The 16,905-nt window shown below is 38.2% G+C and overlaps 2 protein-coding genes across 3 annotated transcripts; one reads left to right on the top strand and one right to left on the bottom strand.

Moving 5' to 3' along the window:
- Nucleotides 1-444: 444 nt before the first annotated feature.
- Nucleotides 445-3,781, bottom strand: LOC137710969 (E3 ubiquitin-protein ligase SIS3-like). Of its 2 annotated transcripts, XM_068450146.1 has the most exons (11): nucleotides 3,751-3,781; nucleotides 3,501-3,673; nucleotides 3,361-3,399; nucleotides 3,200-3,266; nucleotides 3,037-3,110; nucleotides 2,790-2,928; nucleotides 2,604-2,696; nucleotides 2,443-2,508; nucleotides 1,983-2,102; nucleotides 1,337-1,450; nucleotides 445-1,017 (listed from the first exon to the last, which is right to left on the bottom strand). In XM_068450146.1, exons 2-11 carry the CDS (start codon nucleotides 3,527-3,529, stop codon nucleotides 607-609), a joined length of 1,152 nt encoding a protein of 383 aa, XP_068306247.1. In that variant the 5' UTR covers nucleotides 3,530-3,673; nucleotides 3,751-3,781; the 3' UTR covers nucleotides 445-606. The 2 variants fall into 2 exon arrangements, with proteins under 2 accessions (XP_068306247.1, XP_068306246.1); XM_068450145.1 differs by lacking the exon at nucleotides 3,751-3,781 and having other exon boundaries at nucleotides 3,501-3,694.
- Nucleotides 3,782-10,198: 6,417 nt separating this feature from the next.
- Nucleotides 10,199-12,203, top strand: LOC137710181 (polygalacturonase 1 beta-like protein 3). Its single transcript, XM_068449129.1, has one exon. It carries the CDS (start codon nucleotides 10,199-10,201, stop codon nucleotides 12,047-12,049), a length of 1,851 nt encoding a protein of 616 aa, XP_068305230.1. The 3' UTR covers nucleotides 12,050-12,203.
- Nucleotides 12,204-16,905: the final 4,702 nt, after the last annotated feature.

Raw genomic sequence — 16,905 nt, forward strand, 5'->3', positions numbered from 1 at the left:
TCAAGATTCTCGCCGAAATTTCTTTGTAAAGATCTCAAAGATCTGAGTCGTGTCTGTTAATTGTGCAATCAAAAATCATTTTAAATATTTTTATTTAAAAATAAATATAAACAGTACTTGACAAAAACTGACCGCATAATATACGATGAATGGACACGATTCACGAATCCTCACCAAAGGGATTCAGAGAGTATCCTGTTGGCCCGGGGACCAAGGATCCCACTTCATATTAATCGATCTTTCAGATGAGAAGGAAAATACTTGTATGAAACGGAGAATGCTAAGCTTGCAGTGTCGTAAATCTATCATGGGTTGCCGTGTGTTTGAACTTTCTCACATTAGGATAGCATGACTGGTTTTGGACACCGGCAACTTAGCGTCCTCGTTTCATGTAAGTCCTCAAGATGAGGAACATTTCATGAGACACAATCTGATCTGCATTGGTTAACCGATAAGTTCCAGTTCTCATATCCATGAATATGTATATCCATCGTTACAACCAGAAACCATGGCAAAAAGCTTTAGACTTTTAGTAAGCAACCTTCCCTCAGCATGTGGGTTAGAAAATTGAGTTAGATTTTGGGTAATGTAAACCAGGAAAAGAGTCTATTGTTGTTGCCGGGAGGCGGACTCGACCACGACGATATGTTCAATGGAATGTCCCGCCCCTGGGCTTGAAAGATCCCAAGTGGATGAATGAGCAATACCCCCTTCCTCAGCAGTTTCCAAAGCAGCGTCTGCCTCATTGCCTGCACCTGCATTTTCTGTACGGACTGGGTGGAATGCTCCCTGCAACCTCAACAAATGCCTCTGACTATCAGGTTGGGTTCTCACATACCGGTTGGTTGTCAACACACTGAGAGGTGAACGCTCAGAGTCAGGACGGAGATTGGATATAGCACTGAGGTCGAGATTTGGGAAGACTGAGCAACGGCATCTGGGACATTTCACATTCAGTCGAAGCCACTCATCGATGCATTCTACATGGAAATTGTGAGCACAAGGCAGGCCGCGAACCTGCAGAACTTCCAGTAAGAATCTGTTGTTGAACTTTGCAATAACTGAGCCACTATCAGAAGGTAAAATATGTACGGGAATCTGTTCGTGAAATTGGGAGGGGTAGTCTGCATTGCTTAATGATAAGCTATGCACTTGATTCCTATTTTCTTAAAATTCTCTCAACATTTTACAGAGAGCAACCGAAGGGGTCCATTGATCCAATTCTTAGATAAACAATTTGGTAGTGAAACATAGATTTGACTTCTACCCGAGAGACATGGAATAATTAAGATTGATGCGGTGTTTAAAGTAGAATAGATATTCACAGAAAATTTACCTCATTGCCTACATGAAACTCTTCCAAGCAGATTGGACATTCACTGCAATCAGTTGGAACAGCCTTCAGTCGGAACTTTGGAAGCTCCTGAATGAGTGCTTCAACTGCTTCTCTCTGTAACACTCACACAAGAACGTCAACCATCAGAACCCAACAATTAAAATATCAATAGTGAATTGATAGACAACAAATAATTCACAAGGAAAAAGGAACTGTCATTGAAGAGGTTAATATTTCTTTTTAGTATATCCTCTTGTTACCAGTTAAGCACAGCAATTAATACACTTTCATACTAGGTCTCTAAAGTTCAAGCATGCTTGAGAAAGTCTGAGACAGAGTAATGAGTTCACATACATGCAGGCGTATGTGTCCGCAACACCCAGTAGAATCCGTTATCTCTATTTTCTAGGCATGGCTTTTGCCAATGCTAGTTTAAGCATAGAATTCATCCAAAATGATACTGCTTAAATAGCTTGAGTAACTACTATCATGATTTCAAACATTTGCATAGAACTTTATTATTATTATTATTATACATAATATGTTGTAAAAAGAGTGAGATAACAATTAGACACAAAACTGAACAAATGTGTGAATCTAAGGGCAAGCAGTTCCCTCAACAGGAGAATTTTGGGGTGGAGGTTACCTGTGCTTGAGTCAAGTAAAGTCCAGGTTGGAATGCAGCAGCATCTTGGCCCATCCCTCTTGTTTCTTGACCGGCAGCTTCAAATGCCCAATCTGGCACCCGAATCATATCAACCAAAACCTTAACAATGAGGAGAAATCATTACTATGAATGATAGGAAGAACTGGATCAACACAGAAGAAAAGAACTTTGAACACTTAATTGGCAATCAACAGAAAGTGGGCGTGTTACATAGTCAAAACAGCATTATCATATAATGTCTATCTGGTACAATAGCAATACTGGCATGCGCTAAAATGAGGAATAAAAACACTACGGGTCACCAATGAGAGGCTTAATAGTGTGCAACCATAGCAATCATATTATATTTGTACTACTACAAGTTAATATACGTTCATAAATATTACAATAAAGGACACTTTCATAATGGGAAAACAAAAAAAGACGTTTCAGTGTTTACCCCATATTCTGACACAGGAATCCCTTGCTGAGCTCGCAGTAAGTGTGCCTCCCTTCGTGTCAACCACTGAAAAAAAGGGGTTTGAAAATTAGGATAAGAACATCAAACTTCGAAATAAAACGTCCTGGTTGAATCTAGAAAATGGACAAAGCGCCACTAACCTTCCCAATTGACATGCAAGCAATGCAAAGTAGAGCACTGTAGCTAAAAAGTAACCAAATGAGAAAACCCCACTTCTGACCACTTTCAGGCAACTGCAAGCATTAAAATGCATTAGCACCGCCACTAAGATTGTTTAAACTTTAAAACACCACTGTTCTGCCAATGAACTAAGAAATATAACTTACACAGTCCTTCGATTTGTGAAACCACAGTGTACCAAGCAGTGTCCAAGTCCAAAGAAATGGATAAAGCAGCAGAGAAAGAATTGAAAGGACCACTATTCTTCCGCAGAAACGAGCATATCTTTGCTGCCACCCAAAATCCCTAAAACCACAACCATTCGAAGGGAAACGACAAGGGTTTATGAACCATTCAACTACACATTGAACAAACTATGTAGCAGAGAAAGATTAACTAAAGAAATGGCCTTACAAACCCATTCCAGAGGCAAGCCCATTATCCACAAACATCAACATCCGAAAAACAAACACAGTAGTGTAATCAACCTGAGATTAAAGGCAAACATATTTCAAAATAATCCCATATCAAAATTGCTTGGAATTCAGAGAATATATATAAATATCTATAAACCTACCACGATCCATATGTGCAACGGGTATGCACAAGTATGGTACCGCTTCCAATTAATTCCAACAATCACTCTGTCACCATACCCGTTAAAGAAACGAACAATTGGGAAAATTGGGATTCCAGCAAGAAAATAAAAACCCTAATTTACAAGAAATTAAAGGATACACGCTCGTCGCGAGCATCGACAAGAAGAACCCATCGTACCTGCAAATGCAAAATCGTGGAAAATTCGACATCAAAATCCCTAAAACCCACACACAGAAATCGAGCGGCGGATTGAAAGAAAAGAAAGAAAGATGACTTACCACTTGAAATCGACGCCTCGGATGGCCATGACGGACGGCGAGCTGTGCAGAAGAACCCTACGCAGAAGGCGACGGCGAATTCCAAGACCTGACGATGCTCATTTGAAGAGATAAATTCTTGCAATCTTTCGTACGCAGAGATTGAGAGGAGGGAGATTCCGGAGAGAACAAAGCTGGCGAGCAAGAAAGAGTGATGAGAGAGAGAGAGAGAGAGAGAGAGAGAGAGAGAGAGAGACTGACAAGGACTTACTGTGAACTTTTGCTGACTGGCAATCTCCCTTCTTCCCAATTACTTGACGGCGTTATGACGAGCGTGAGTTTACTACCGTTTACTTTTTGTTAATTTTAATTTATTTCTTTTATTATTTTTAGTCTTTTTCCATGCGTGCGTGTAAAATGTATTTTTTAACCCCGACACTCTGTGCGATTTAAAAAAAAAAAAAAAATTGAGGAGAGGAGAATCGGACCCATGACTTCGAATGTTACTATGCATAAGTGAATATTCTTAACCAAATGAAGTACAAGTTTCTTTCAAACGCTATAAAGTTTAGGCTATTAAATTGAATAAATCCTTTTTTTTCCAGTTGTTGCCATGTTCATCGTTATTTTATTAAAGATTTGTTGTCTTTGAACATAACATAACATAACATTGAGTAAAAAATACTCCAATGTGGGGGCAAATCTTGAAGGATCAGTCCACCGACCGACCACTCACATTCTGTAACTATCGTGCAAGATTTATCCTGTATTGGATAAAATAGCACGCTTTAGTATCTTGTGTTTGGAAAGATGATTATGTTAGTTACAATTTGGTGGCCTTAGGCACTTGTATACAGCTGATGCAGGTTGCTTGTAAGTAGGGACACTATTGGTATCAACAAATCTGACTTCTGGTGCAAAAGAAAGTTCCCTGTGCCTGAAACTCAAAAGAATTACAACACCTTAGCGCTTACAATGCTTCCTTCGACACGATATTCGCGTCAAAGTAAAGAGTTTCGGATTACCTGCGCAAGTCGAGTCCAATGATACCAGCCTGCAGGACTGTCAAATTGTCCGAGTGGGGTGAGACAATGATCAGAGTGTATTCAGAGTACTAAGTTTTGAGTATGGATATGAGTTGTATCACCCGAACGAACACGTCTGAGACGCTTTCGTGTGGAGAAAGAGTATCTGATTCATATACCGGATGTGCATTAGCAGAAGAAATGATCATACTTTGCTACTTGGTTGAAAAGAAAACAAATCCTGATGACTTAAAGATTTACGAAGGTATACTTAATTAGCAGGTTTCGAAAATGGCTGTATAACTCTGAATTGGCTTCGAAATTTCGACAATCATGGTACTAATTCAGGTTAAAATGCTTAGAGAGAATGAGTTTGATTGGGAAGGCCTCATCCTGATAGCTCAATAAGAAAAGGAAACAATGCAACTGGCATAAGCGCTTTTACTAGAATTAACAACTAGTCGAAAATTTTATTAAAAATCCCAAGTGTTTTCTGAAGTAGCACCTCACAAAGCCCTTTTGTTTTATTCTACCAAACATGTTCATAAGCACTTTTGGTTGCCAAAAAGCCGTTTTATACAGCATTCAAGTAAATTTAGTACTGCCACATGAAGCACTAGATTTCGCAGTTCTTAATACTAACTTGCACACCTTCGACGGACCCCATTAGCGAATAGCGATGATCTCTGCAGCCGGGTAAGCTCTCTGAGTGATAGAAGGCCATATTCAACGGTTCTTGTCACAAGCCCCCATTTCATTCAAATCGAAAGCCGACCTCACTGCCTGCTTCTTCCCCTTCTCCGACAACCCGTTATCCACAGAAGTTTTTGCAACCGGGTTCTTGTTGATTACTCCTATGCTCTCATGCTCAAACTCCCATGCCCTCACCAGAAAATACCTTCCGGTTTCATACACACAAAAAAACAAGAGTAAAAAGCAATCAACGAACAATAACTCAATGGTACCATGGCTATATATTAGCATCACGGGATATGTTTTTCGCACACCCTATTGCTTCTCATGTGCTTTCTCTTTATTTTCAAGCCTTAATTATTTAATAAATAAAAAGAGAAACAAATGAACGAGTGCAAAAAGAGAAAACGGAAGCATGAAAATCACTACCCTTAGCATCATGTACGATGCATCACTAGTAAGGCTAAAATGGGGTCAAAGTTTTCAGCTTTCTAGAAACAAATAGCAATACAATCCACAGTACTTGTTTTCCATCAACTTTTTGAATTTTCTCAGAAACCAAACAGCAATTCAAGTACAAACAAAACATGGGTTGCTGAATTACTGGCTGGTGAGCCGAACTGGGGGCATCTGGAAGAGGCCGCGAGCAAAGGCTGCTTCTTGTGCTGACATGGGGCTGAGAAAATTGTGTGCAAAAGGGGTTGCGGCGATGGATACGGTGAGGGCGGCGAGGAGGCTGCAGCGGCTGATGGGTGGAATCATTTGATGGGTTTTGAGTTGTTGATGATGGATTTTGAGGAGTAGGAGGAGGGCGGGGGTTAATGGAGGAAGATGTTGCTAGCATTTTTGGCGGGTATATTGGGGGCGGACCGGAGTGAGTCTCAACCAAATTAACAGCCAATTCTGTTCCGAGAGATTTTTCAATATGATCGGAATCAGAATGGTATACCACTTATTACTATATAAATAATGGAATATATATGTTAAAAAATTAATAAATTAAAAAATAAAATTTGTCATCACTTATATAAAACACGTGGTGTACCATTTTTTTCCATCACAATAAAAATTTACTCCCTTTGCTTTATTTCTCACAGTTTTCACTTCGTCCAACCAAATCCAAGCCAATATACGCGACCAATTGGATCTGGAACGACATGTAGTTTACATCCAAGCCCAATATTTTGTCAGCACCAAGCCCGGAAAACCCAGGTCCTAAACATCCAAGTCTCCAGCTCAGCCCCCTACTGCCTTTGTCTCCCTCGAACATGTAGATCTATGAGATATTGTACATAAGTCGTTAATACGAAATTGCATGAACTCTTTGGTGTACAAGTCAGGGTTTATCAAGTCTTATTGATAACGTTTGGACCCGTTAATCTAAAGGTTCGTGTCATGTTAATCTGTGACATCCGTTTCCACTTGTTCAAATTTAGAGTCTTTTAATCAAAATATACAAATTTTATTAACTAACTTGTGAAAGTACACTAAACATGTGTACAAGACGATGGCAAATAAAAACAACAAATTCACAAGGGCAAAATTAACATAAACAAAAATTACATTAACAATTATAAAACCTACATGACAATAATCAAGTTTAATCTCTTATCAGCGTAAATAACTTAAAACACCCTAATTAAAACCTAAAAACCACCACCACATGAATGAGCACCGCCAGCAAACCAAGTGCATCTAGTCAACATATTTCCATCTAATGATAGAAGCCAAAGAGAGACTACACACAAAATAAGTGCAGAAGATTTGAACTCCTAGCAAACAAAGTGCATCTAGTCAACATTTTCCCATCAAACTCGACAACAACAACAACCAAGCTTTATCTCACTAAGTGAAGTGTATATGAATTCTAAAATGCCATTGCGCACAATTTTACGCCAAATCTTCTGTTAACTTCAAGTCTGTAATAAAAGAAAACCTTCCTTGGTTGGTTATAAAAACACAGATTGAATGTACTAAAAAAGTGGCTACTTGTTGCTTACAACTTTTTAGAAATGATCTCATAGAAATTGCCAAGTGAATAACCCCTTTGTTTATAACAAAAAACAAAGTACTGGCCTCTTAATCCAACAAGAAAAATAATAAGAAATTGTAGCTGCGGCTTCTAATTAACTAGATATATTTGTTGGCTATTGATGTTTTATATATACATACTGCCAGCAAATGAGTTCCTAGATAGCTGGGACTAGGAACTGAAATGCACGCTGCAAAAAATTAGTGGGCTACAGAGGCCAAAAATATGAAGCATCTTTGCCTTGGTAGTATTATAAACTCGAAGCTCTGGGATTTTACCAAACCCATACTTAACATTATCTAGTTCAGCTAGCTCCAGGCTGCAGCTATCCTTTCGATGTTTGAGTCCCTCTCCCTTTGAATATGGTTATATAAATCTCACTCCTGTTTTCCATAACTGAGATCTGTCGAGCGTGAAGACCCAATGATGAGAAAATTTTTATTGTGACCGGAATATAAGTGGTCAATCATGTATTTTTTATGAGTGGTAGGAATTTTTATTTTTTAAATTATTAAATTTTTAAAACACATATTTCACTAATTGTATAGTGACACATGATGTATCACTTTGTGTTTCGATCACACTGAAAAATCTTTCTACAATGACATGGTTATCTGAAACGAGCCAGTTGCTCCTGTCCACATGCACAAGATTAAATATATATGCTCTTGCTTTCCTAAAACTCTATGAACTAGGCCACACCTTTTTCCAGGTTTCACTCTTCAATTTAGGAAAACAGGAAAAGGAGAGTGTTTTCAGATAGGATGATGATATTCGTACATCTATTTTTATTTCTTACATTTTTTTTTTATTTTTTAATAGTTCGATCAAATGAATTAAAACAATAAATAAATAAAATTAACAATAACATTTTAAAAATAAAAAAAAATATGTAAATAACACTACGTAATCTTCAAATATTACTATTTGAATGAAAAATAGTCTTATCGATTTCAACTCAAAAGTTGTTAATAGTGTCTTATTTTATTGATGGCAAATAGTCTCAAATAAAGTAATCAATATGTTGTTGTTATACTGGTGGTGATATAAAAAGTGACTGTCGTCGTCTCTTTTTTCACTTAGCGCTCTTTCATTTTTTTTTCTTTCTAATATTTTGATTAATAAAGCTCGAAAAGCACATCAAAGTCATACACAAGACAAATATTTTAACATGACTGCAAAATTTAACCTCAAAAGACTAAACTAATGCGTACAACACCAGCACAAGCAACTAAAAAATTCACTACACCAAAATTTAGCACAACTCATATTCAAATCAACACAGCCCAAAACAACCAAAACACTAAATTGAATCATAGCCCTAAACTATAACTACCACGTTCTTCAAAAAAAAAAACCTATAACTACCACCATGAATCAAAAGTACACCACCATAGATTCCACCGGATCTAAGGCAGTGTTTAAAATAGCAATATAGGTTGAAATAGTGATATGCAAATTTTTAGAATTATTAATGGATATATCGAATCTGTTGTCTTTAACGAAAATTCTGGAAATTTGTAATGAGTATGTCAATTTGTTCAGATTTAGATGAAATTAGAGAAAAAATTTAAAAGTTTAGAATCTGCAATAGGTTCAGGCAAAATTTTGTATATTGAATCGGTAAATATCATCGATATTCATTGCTATATCTCGCTGATATAGGGTGAAATTTGCATTTCACCCAATTTTCAATTTCCATATAACGATCCTTGACTTTCAGATATTTCGACGAAAATATCGACAATTTTGTTGATATTTTAAACACTGGATCTAGGCAAGAAGAACTTGTTGAATAATGAAGGATATGAAGAAGATCAATCTCCAATGATTCGGCTACGCATAATAGTAGATAAGAGTCACTAATAGAAGAACAATTAATTACATGGCACAGGTACACCATTATGGCGTCCCATGCTAATGAAATAAAGACATGTGTAAGTTGTTAACTTTTATCCAATATGTGTTTTATTTTGCATGAAATGTTACGTGACGATATACCTGTGTCATATAAGTGCGTCCTCTGCTAATAGCAGCTAAGAGTCATCATCAAACAAGGTTGGCCAAAATCACAAAGGCAAATCATAATGAAGCCCTTCAACTTTGAGGTGGAAATTTAGAGAAAGCGTTTTTGGAGAATGATGAAAATGAGGGATGAGCAGGGAGGTGACCCTTTTTTTTTTTTTTGGGTCAGAACAAAAAAGAAGTGATTGTGAATTGAAAACTGGCAAAGACTCAGATCAAGTCCCACAAGAGACTAGTTATTATTACGAAAAATATGAACAAGAACAATGAGCGGTTTCTCCTCCCCTCTTCCTCTTGAGTTTTCCTTCTCTTTTTTCATTCAATTTTATTTTTCTAACATTAATAAAGCAATAGACAAAAATAAAAAAAGTGAGTACGAAAAATGAGAAATTGGGAATCACTCCCCGAGTGATATTTGAGAACTGTTCCCAAAAGAAAAACCAACACTTCTACTTCATATGTGCTCTGTACTTTTCCATATAATATGCATATTCAAAATTTCAAATTAGTAATGTCACATCTACCGTTTCTTTATCTGCACTTTTATCTGCAGAGTGCAGACTTATACATTGCTGGATATGTGTCCAGTTCTATATGCATAAGTGCTTTTGTAATAAAGCAAAAGTTTGCCCAAAGCAAAGCATATAGCACTCAGAAAAAGCAAGCCACTGTAGTACCTCTTCAGCTATATATATTCACTGAAAAACCCTATTTCTCACTCCTCTCTCTCTCTCTCTCTCTCTCTCTCTCTCTCTCTTCCCTCCACAACATGAAAATCTTCCTCTTGTTCTTCTTCTTATTATTCTCACTTTTCCAGGTAAGAAAAATATTGCAAACAACAAAATTCATATTTCACTTATAATTTATAATGCATGTTCATGCAAATTTATATACACACATACATACATCTTCCAAACCCTAATTAACTTCATTTTTGCATGTGCATGCAGGTCTCAGTAGCGAGCACAAGCAATGAAACTACAAACAACCCTTTCACTCCCAAAGCCTCACTCAACCGCTATTGGGACACCCACATTTCCAACAACCTCCCAAAACCCGCCTTCCTCTTCGCCAAAGCGTCCAAACTCGACCCAGTCAACTCAACGATTCTCACCAAACTCGCCGCTCAAAACTCACTCTCCTCCCACTTCACCTCCTTCTGCTCCCTAGCCAACCTCTGCTGCTCCTTCGACTCCTCCGCCGAAATCCACCAACAAGACATCGCCAGCCGCCACCCCAAAAACGCAAACTTCGCCGTCTACGCCGACAAGAACTTTGCCAACTACGGCTCCTCCCAACTCGGTGGAGTCGACTCGTTCAAGAACTACTCAGAAGAGTTGAACTCGCCCCGAGACTCGTTCAAGAAGTACAGCAAGGGCTCCCATTCGCACTCGGAGAAGTTCACGTCCTACGCCCACGATGCCAACGTCGCAAACTCCAACTTCACCAGCTACGGCGCCGACTCGGGCGGTGGTTCGGGCGAGTTCACCAGCTACGACGACCGAGTCAACGTCCCTAGGCTCGGATTCACATCCTACGACTCGAACACCAACGGCCACCGTCTCTCCTTCACCGGGTACGGCCACGACACCAACTCGGGCTCTGAATCTTTCGCCAGCTACGGAAAATCCGGCAATTCTAACCCGAACCAGTTCACCAGGTACGCCGAAGGTTCGAACATAATAGGGTCGGGTTTCACGGGTTACGGAGAGTCCGGGAACGGCCAAAACGATTCGTTTACAGGGTATGGGCAATCCGGTAATAACCCACATAACAATTTCAAGAGCTACGGCGCCGGCGGGAATGCTGGGCTCGATGGGTTCTCCAATTACCGGAGCTGGGCGAATGTCGGCGACGATACGTTTCAGTCGTATGCGAGAAAATCGAATTCCGGGAAAGTGAGATTCTCGAATTACGGGAAATCGTTCAACCCTGGAAACGACTCATTCAAAGAGTACGGAGCCGGGTCGAAGGGTCGGACCACCGTCGGGTTCAAAACGTACGGTTTGGGTCGGAGTTTCAAAGAGTATGCCAAAAACGGCGTCACTTTTGCAGAGTATAACGATTTGAGCAGGGTGGGAGCCCATTCGACTGAAAAGGAGTCTAGTGGCAGTGCTGTAAATAAGTGGGTTGAGCCCGGCAAGTTCTTCAGGGAATCAATGTTGAGGCAGGGGAATGTAATGGTGATGCCCGACATTAGGGACCGAATGCCGGAAAGGTCGTTTTTACCCCGGGGGATTTTGTCGAAATTACCTTTTTCGACGTTGAGGATGTCGGAGATTAAGGAGATATTTCACGCACCGGAGAACTCCGCCATGGAGCGCGTGCTGACTAACGCGCTGGCCGAATGTGAGAGGGATCCGAGCCCGGGCGAAACCAAGCGGTGCGTGGGATCGGTCGAGGACATGATTGACTTTGCAGTCTCGGTCCTCGACAGCAATGTGGTGGTCCGGACCACCGAAAATGTGAGCGGATCAAAGCGGAAGGTGATGATCGGAGCAGTCAGTAGAATCAACGGCGGAAATATAACCAAATCGGTTTCGTGTCATCAAAGTTTGTATCCCTACTTACTGTATTACTGCCACTCCGTGCCTAGGGTTAGGGTTTATGAGGCTGATATACTTGATGTGGAGAGTAAGAGCAAGATCAACCACGGTGTTGCCATTTGTCACATTGACACGTCATCGTGGAGTCCGGGACATGGTGCATTCGTGGCACTGGGGTCCAGTCCGGGAAAAATTGAAGTCTGCCACTGGATATTCGAGAACGACATGACATGGACAATTGCGGATTAAGGACTGATGACACTGTTTTGTCTTCCATGTTACACTGAGATTTATTGTGGTAATTAAGAAGCTTTTTGGTTCGGTGATTTCATTGTTTTATATATGGTTAAAGTTTGGGAGTTTGTTCGTTCAATGTCTGCTTTTCTTTTGCTTTTAATTTTTAACGGACAAATGCTTTGATTTCACACGAATCATTGATCGAGTTAGCTAGCTAGGTTTGGCTCTTAAATCTTAATACTTAATTGAGTTTGAATTCATGCTTTCATCCAAACCGGGCAATCATAGATAGATAATTGATTTTTGTTCATTGATTTTCTTTAAATTATTTGATCAGTTAAAAATTGAAAGGAGTGTGTGATAAGTAAAATTGAGTGTGTGTATTAAGAATAAGAGCATAAGGCAAAACACCTCCAATGCATATGGGACTTAAAACTCATGTTTGGGTTTTGAGGCAAAAGTGAGACCCAAATTTGGGTCTTTGCATTGGAGGAGAAAATACTGGACTCAAAACTCATATTTGGTTTTGACAATTTAGTTATGTGCATTGGAGCTTATTGGACTCAAAACTCAAATCTCAATTTTTGTGGTTGAATAAAATTTTCCTAGTTGGCATGAGCGCCAGCTTGAACTCAAATCTCATTTAAAACTCAAATTTGGGTCTCACTTTATCTCAGAACTCATATTTAAATTTTAAAGTTCATGTACATTGGAGATGTTTTACTTTGTATTTATACTCAAATCTCATAACATATCATATTGCCTAATTATTTTATATGCATTCTGAGCTAGGACACCTTGACATTACATAATAAAAAGTAATATAAACAAGCCATGCACAAACACAAAGGAAAAAGAGAGTTGCAACAAGAAAAAGGAGCGAAAAGGGGGTGAGATAAATAAAGGAGGTAGACAAATATTTATAAAGAAGAGATTGAGATACTAAATCAAAAGATATATAGAAGAATGAAGATCAATATGATCTGAAGGAAGGAACAAAATCTTTGCTGGGTATATATGTGCCACATTCTACGTATCATCACGAGAAAATTTTTAAGTGCGTCAGGAACACAGCCTAGCATACTAAATATAATAATATAATTAGTTGGAGTACTTAGGTCATCTCTAACCTAAGGGCCCAGAAGGTCGAAAATAGCTCGAAAATCATCTCCAACCGAGAGCCAAACCAAAGGGCTTGTGGGTTCCATTGGAAAAAAGGGCCAACCGGCCTCGGGCCGGCTCCCATTCAAACCCCAACAGCTAGTTGATGTCTGTGACCGTTGGTTTTTTATTACTATTTTTATTTTGGCCAAAATATTTTTAAAAAATTCTAAAAAATTCTCATTTTTTCCTATAAATACTTAAACCATTCCTACACCATTTGTCACAAATTTTTCACTATTTCAATTCTCATATTTTCTTACATCTTCCAATAATATTTCCTTCAATTTTTTCAATAATTTTCAAATGGCCTCATCTGCAATGAAAGGTAGGGCTTGGACCCGAAAAGAAGATGAAGCTCTTTGCGAGGCTTATAGATGGGTGTCAGAAGATAGTGTGAGGGGGAGTTCTCAAACAAGTGAAGGTGTTTGGACTCATGTGTCCAAAAAATACTTAGTGTTATACAAAGGCACCACTCCACCGAATACCCGAAACCATGAGAGTTGTTCATCAAGATGGAAGAAACATCTTCAGCCAAGTTTGAACAAATGACATCAAGCACTGTTAGCAGCCGCAAGTAGACATGAAAGCGGTACTAATTGCTACGACGAAGTAAGTGTTTTCACAATTTATTTTAAATATTTAATTATATTACATTTAATTTCATAAATTAATTTCCTTTAATTTTTGTAATTATATTTTCTAGCTACGACAAGCGAAAGAATTGTATATGGAAGGCAGCTCGAAACCCTTTCAGTTTCACGGTTGTTGGGAAATTTGTAAAGGGTGGGTGTTATTTGAAGATCCACCTCAACATAGAGTAGGTCCTACGCCGGTGATAGGAACTACATCCTCAGCTGTAGATATGGATGAATATGGATCTCCTACCATTCAACAAACAAAGGTAGAAAATTTGTCTTCGGGTGAAGGTTCTATACCTAGGGTTATGGGACGAAACAAGGCTCGAAGGTTGAAGGAAAAAGGCAAGGCAACAGATGATTACACCGCTCAACAGGAAGTGGCGGCCTCATTGCGATTAATGGTGGAGTAAAATGCCTTTGTTGCAGAAGAAAGAAACTGTAGGCATGATGAACGGGCCAAACAAATAAAAGAATAGATGGATGATAAGAATATGGAAAGGAACACTTCGAATTACACTCCAATGAGTAAGGCCTATTTTGATAGAAAAAAAAGAAGAAATTTTGACTTGGCGGCAGTTGTTTACCTCCTACTGTACTCCTACAATAGTGGATGATGAAGATAATGATGATTTTAGATATTAAATTTAAATTGTTGTAGTTTTTAAATTTAAGTTGTAGTTTTTAAATATAAGTTGTAGTTTTTAAATTTAAATAATAAATTATGTTTGGCTCTCGGTTGAAGAAGGTTTTTTGTGACTAGGCTAAAACGAGCCCTATGACCTTTTGACCCTCGGTTGGAGATGGTAAGAAATATGACTCTGCACTATTCATTAAAATATTAATTTATTGGAGAACCAGATGACTAAAACGAACCCTCTAACCAACTTTCGATTAGAAATAACCTTAGTGTACTGAGCTGTATTCCCAGTCTAGTGACAAATCTCTACCCATCAGGGCCATTACTCTAGAACTCTCCAAGCTAGTGACGGTTCAAAGTTTGCTAAGACAGCTGAAGGAGCTAGGTACACTCTAAGACTGCTACTATTGCGCGTGTTGAGAACATTTGAGTGTGTATGCGATGCAATAAAAAATAAAAGCAGATATATACGCTGTCCTCGCATGCAAACTTTTGCAGCTTTTTTTTGGCCTTCGAGTGTGCACCGAAAGAAAAAAAACTGCACCATCATGCATTTGCATCAAATACTCAAAGTGCTAGCTGCTGCTGGTGGCCGTGGCACAGTTGGCCTTTGTGGCATGATAAGAAGCCAATGTCGGGACCGACCAGGCCCACTAACCAGATATGGCAATATCCTACATTATTCATTAACATAACATGAAAGGATAAAAAAATTTAAATGTTTGAGTTTAACCCTTAATGAGTTAGGGTTAAAACGGGTGGACCCGTTAGCTAGTCATCCATTAACAGACAAGTCATTTAGAGGTAGAGTTAATATGGGCTCACAATGGTCATCTGACAGAATTGAGATCTTTTTCGAATTTATGTCTAGAGTCGATGGACTCGGAAATTCAGATCACTAAGTTTTAATTTTACAGTCCTTATTAGCCCATCCTACTGGATTTTCCCACACAAAACCAACCCCTTGAAAGGTCCGAATCTCTCTCTCTTGAATGATCCAAATTTTCAGGTCCGTTAGTTCCGGACATAGAAATTTGAAGAGGATCTTTTTATATTTCTCATTAAGATAATACATGTTATATAATAATTTATTAGTTATATACAATATGTCTATATTTTTATGGAACCGGATCCCCTTTGGACCCAAATAAACCGAGCCTCCTGAGTAAAGGATCTGGGCCGTTGAAATTTGATTAAATGGTTACAAATAGGAGGGCCCTCTAAAAGTTATAATAATTATAACCGTTGAATCAAATTTCAACCGTTCGAATCCTTTGATCCTTAAACTTAATTTATTTGAGTCTAGAGGGGATCCTTAATAATGATGTGATTATGAGAAGATCGCAGACTATAAAAAGTCATCGAGAACTGATTTTAATAAATTGTTTTATGAATCATAGTAAGGTTTAGCATGATTGTGAAGGTTGATCATGATTATAATTCTATCTTGGCTGCCGCCCCACTTCTGAAGGTTTAGCAAATTAATTAGGTGTTATAGATTAATGAGGATTAGTCTATTTGATACTGCTATATGTTCCGCCAAAGAGAACAAAATTTTGAACTTTGCGTTGAAGGGAAGAAAAAGATATGAGATGGAGAGAGTCGTTCTGAAATCTGAACTTGTAGAACGTACGAACATGATTTGACACGTATCTATTTTGTACTAGCATAGCATGCATTTTCGATATCATCATTGCCAGTAACTGTTGATTAATGTATTGATGTGCTAAAAATTGTATAGTATATTTTATTCTGTGATGAAATTGATTCTTTGGAATCCGGATTATCTTTTTTGTGAGGATTTTAAAGATTTATCAATTATGTTTATTTATCATACATTATGCAGTTAAAAAATATTTTAAATATTTTAATTTAAAATAAAACACAAACAATACTTGACAAAAACTGATCGCACGATGTACGATAAACAGATACGATTCACAGATCCCTAAAATCCTCACCAAAAGAATCCAGAAAGAATCATGTTGGGGTTCTTTGTATGTCGACTATTATTTTAGGGTAAATTAAATTTTAACCCTTCAGGTTTTAGGTCGATTGCAACCTCATACAACATCATTAAAACATTTCAATTTCATACATTTACTTATCATTTTATTTCAATTTCATATATCCGTTAAAAAATCTATTATGTAAACCGTTAAGTGATGTCGTCGTAAATATGAAATCTATATTTGTGCTGACGTGGCTGCCAAATTTGTGACACGTTGCAAAAAAAAAATTCTATGCATTTAAAAAATAATAATTTACCCTAAAATAATTAATTAAAGCATAGTTTTTAAGGAAAAAATAACCCCAAAACAAAATCACCCAACTCATCTCTCTCCCTCCTTTCTCTCTCTAAAATTCTCCATCTCGCACAGCCCTAAACTCAGTGGCTGTTGCCACTGTTCATAGTCTTCTCTGACGAT

Source organism: Pyrus communis, chromosome 12, assembly GCF_963583255.1.
Source record: "Pyrus communis chromosome 12, drPyrComm1.1, whole genome shotgun sequence".
Classification (NCBI taxonomy): Eukaryota; Viridiplantae; Streptophyta; class Magnoliopsida; order Rosales; family Rosaceae; genus Pyrus; species Pyrus communis.

Bases quoted from the DNA above. Each gene is read 5' to 3' on its own strand.
- LOC137710969 (XM_068450146.1), bottom strand. From the start codon at position 3,529: ATGGCCATCCGAGGCGTCGATTTCAAGTG. The intron at 3,111-3,199 runs GTAGGTTTATAG...CTTTAATCTCAG, and splicing joins CGTTGCACATATGGATCGTG to GTTGATTACACTACTGTGTT. The intron at 2,509-2,603 runs GTTAGTGGCGCT...CCTTTTTTTCAG, and splicing joins CTTGCATGTCAATTGGGAAG to TGGTTGACACGAAGGGAGGC.
- LOC137710181 (XM_068449129.1), top strand. From the start codon at position 10,199: ATGCAGGTCTCAGTAGCGAGCACAAGCAATGAAACTACAAACAACCCT.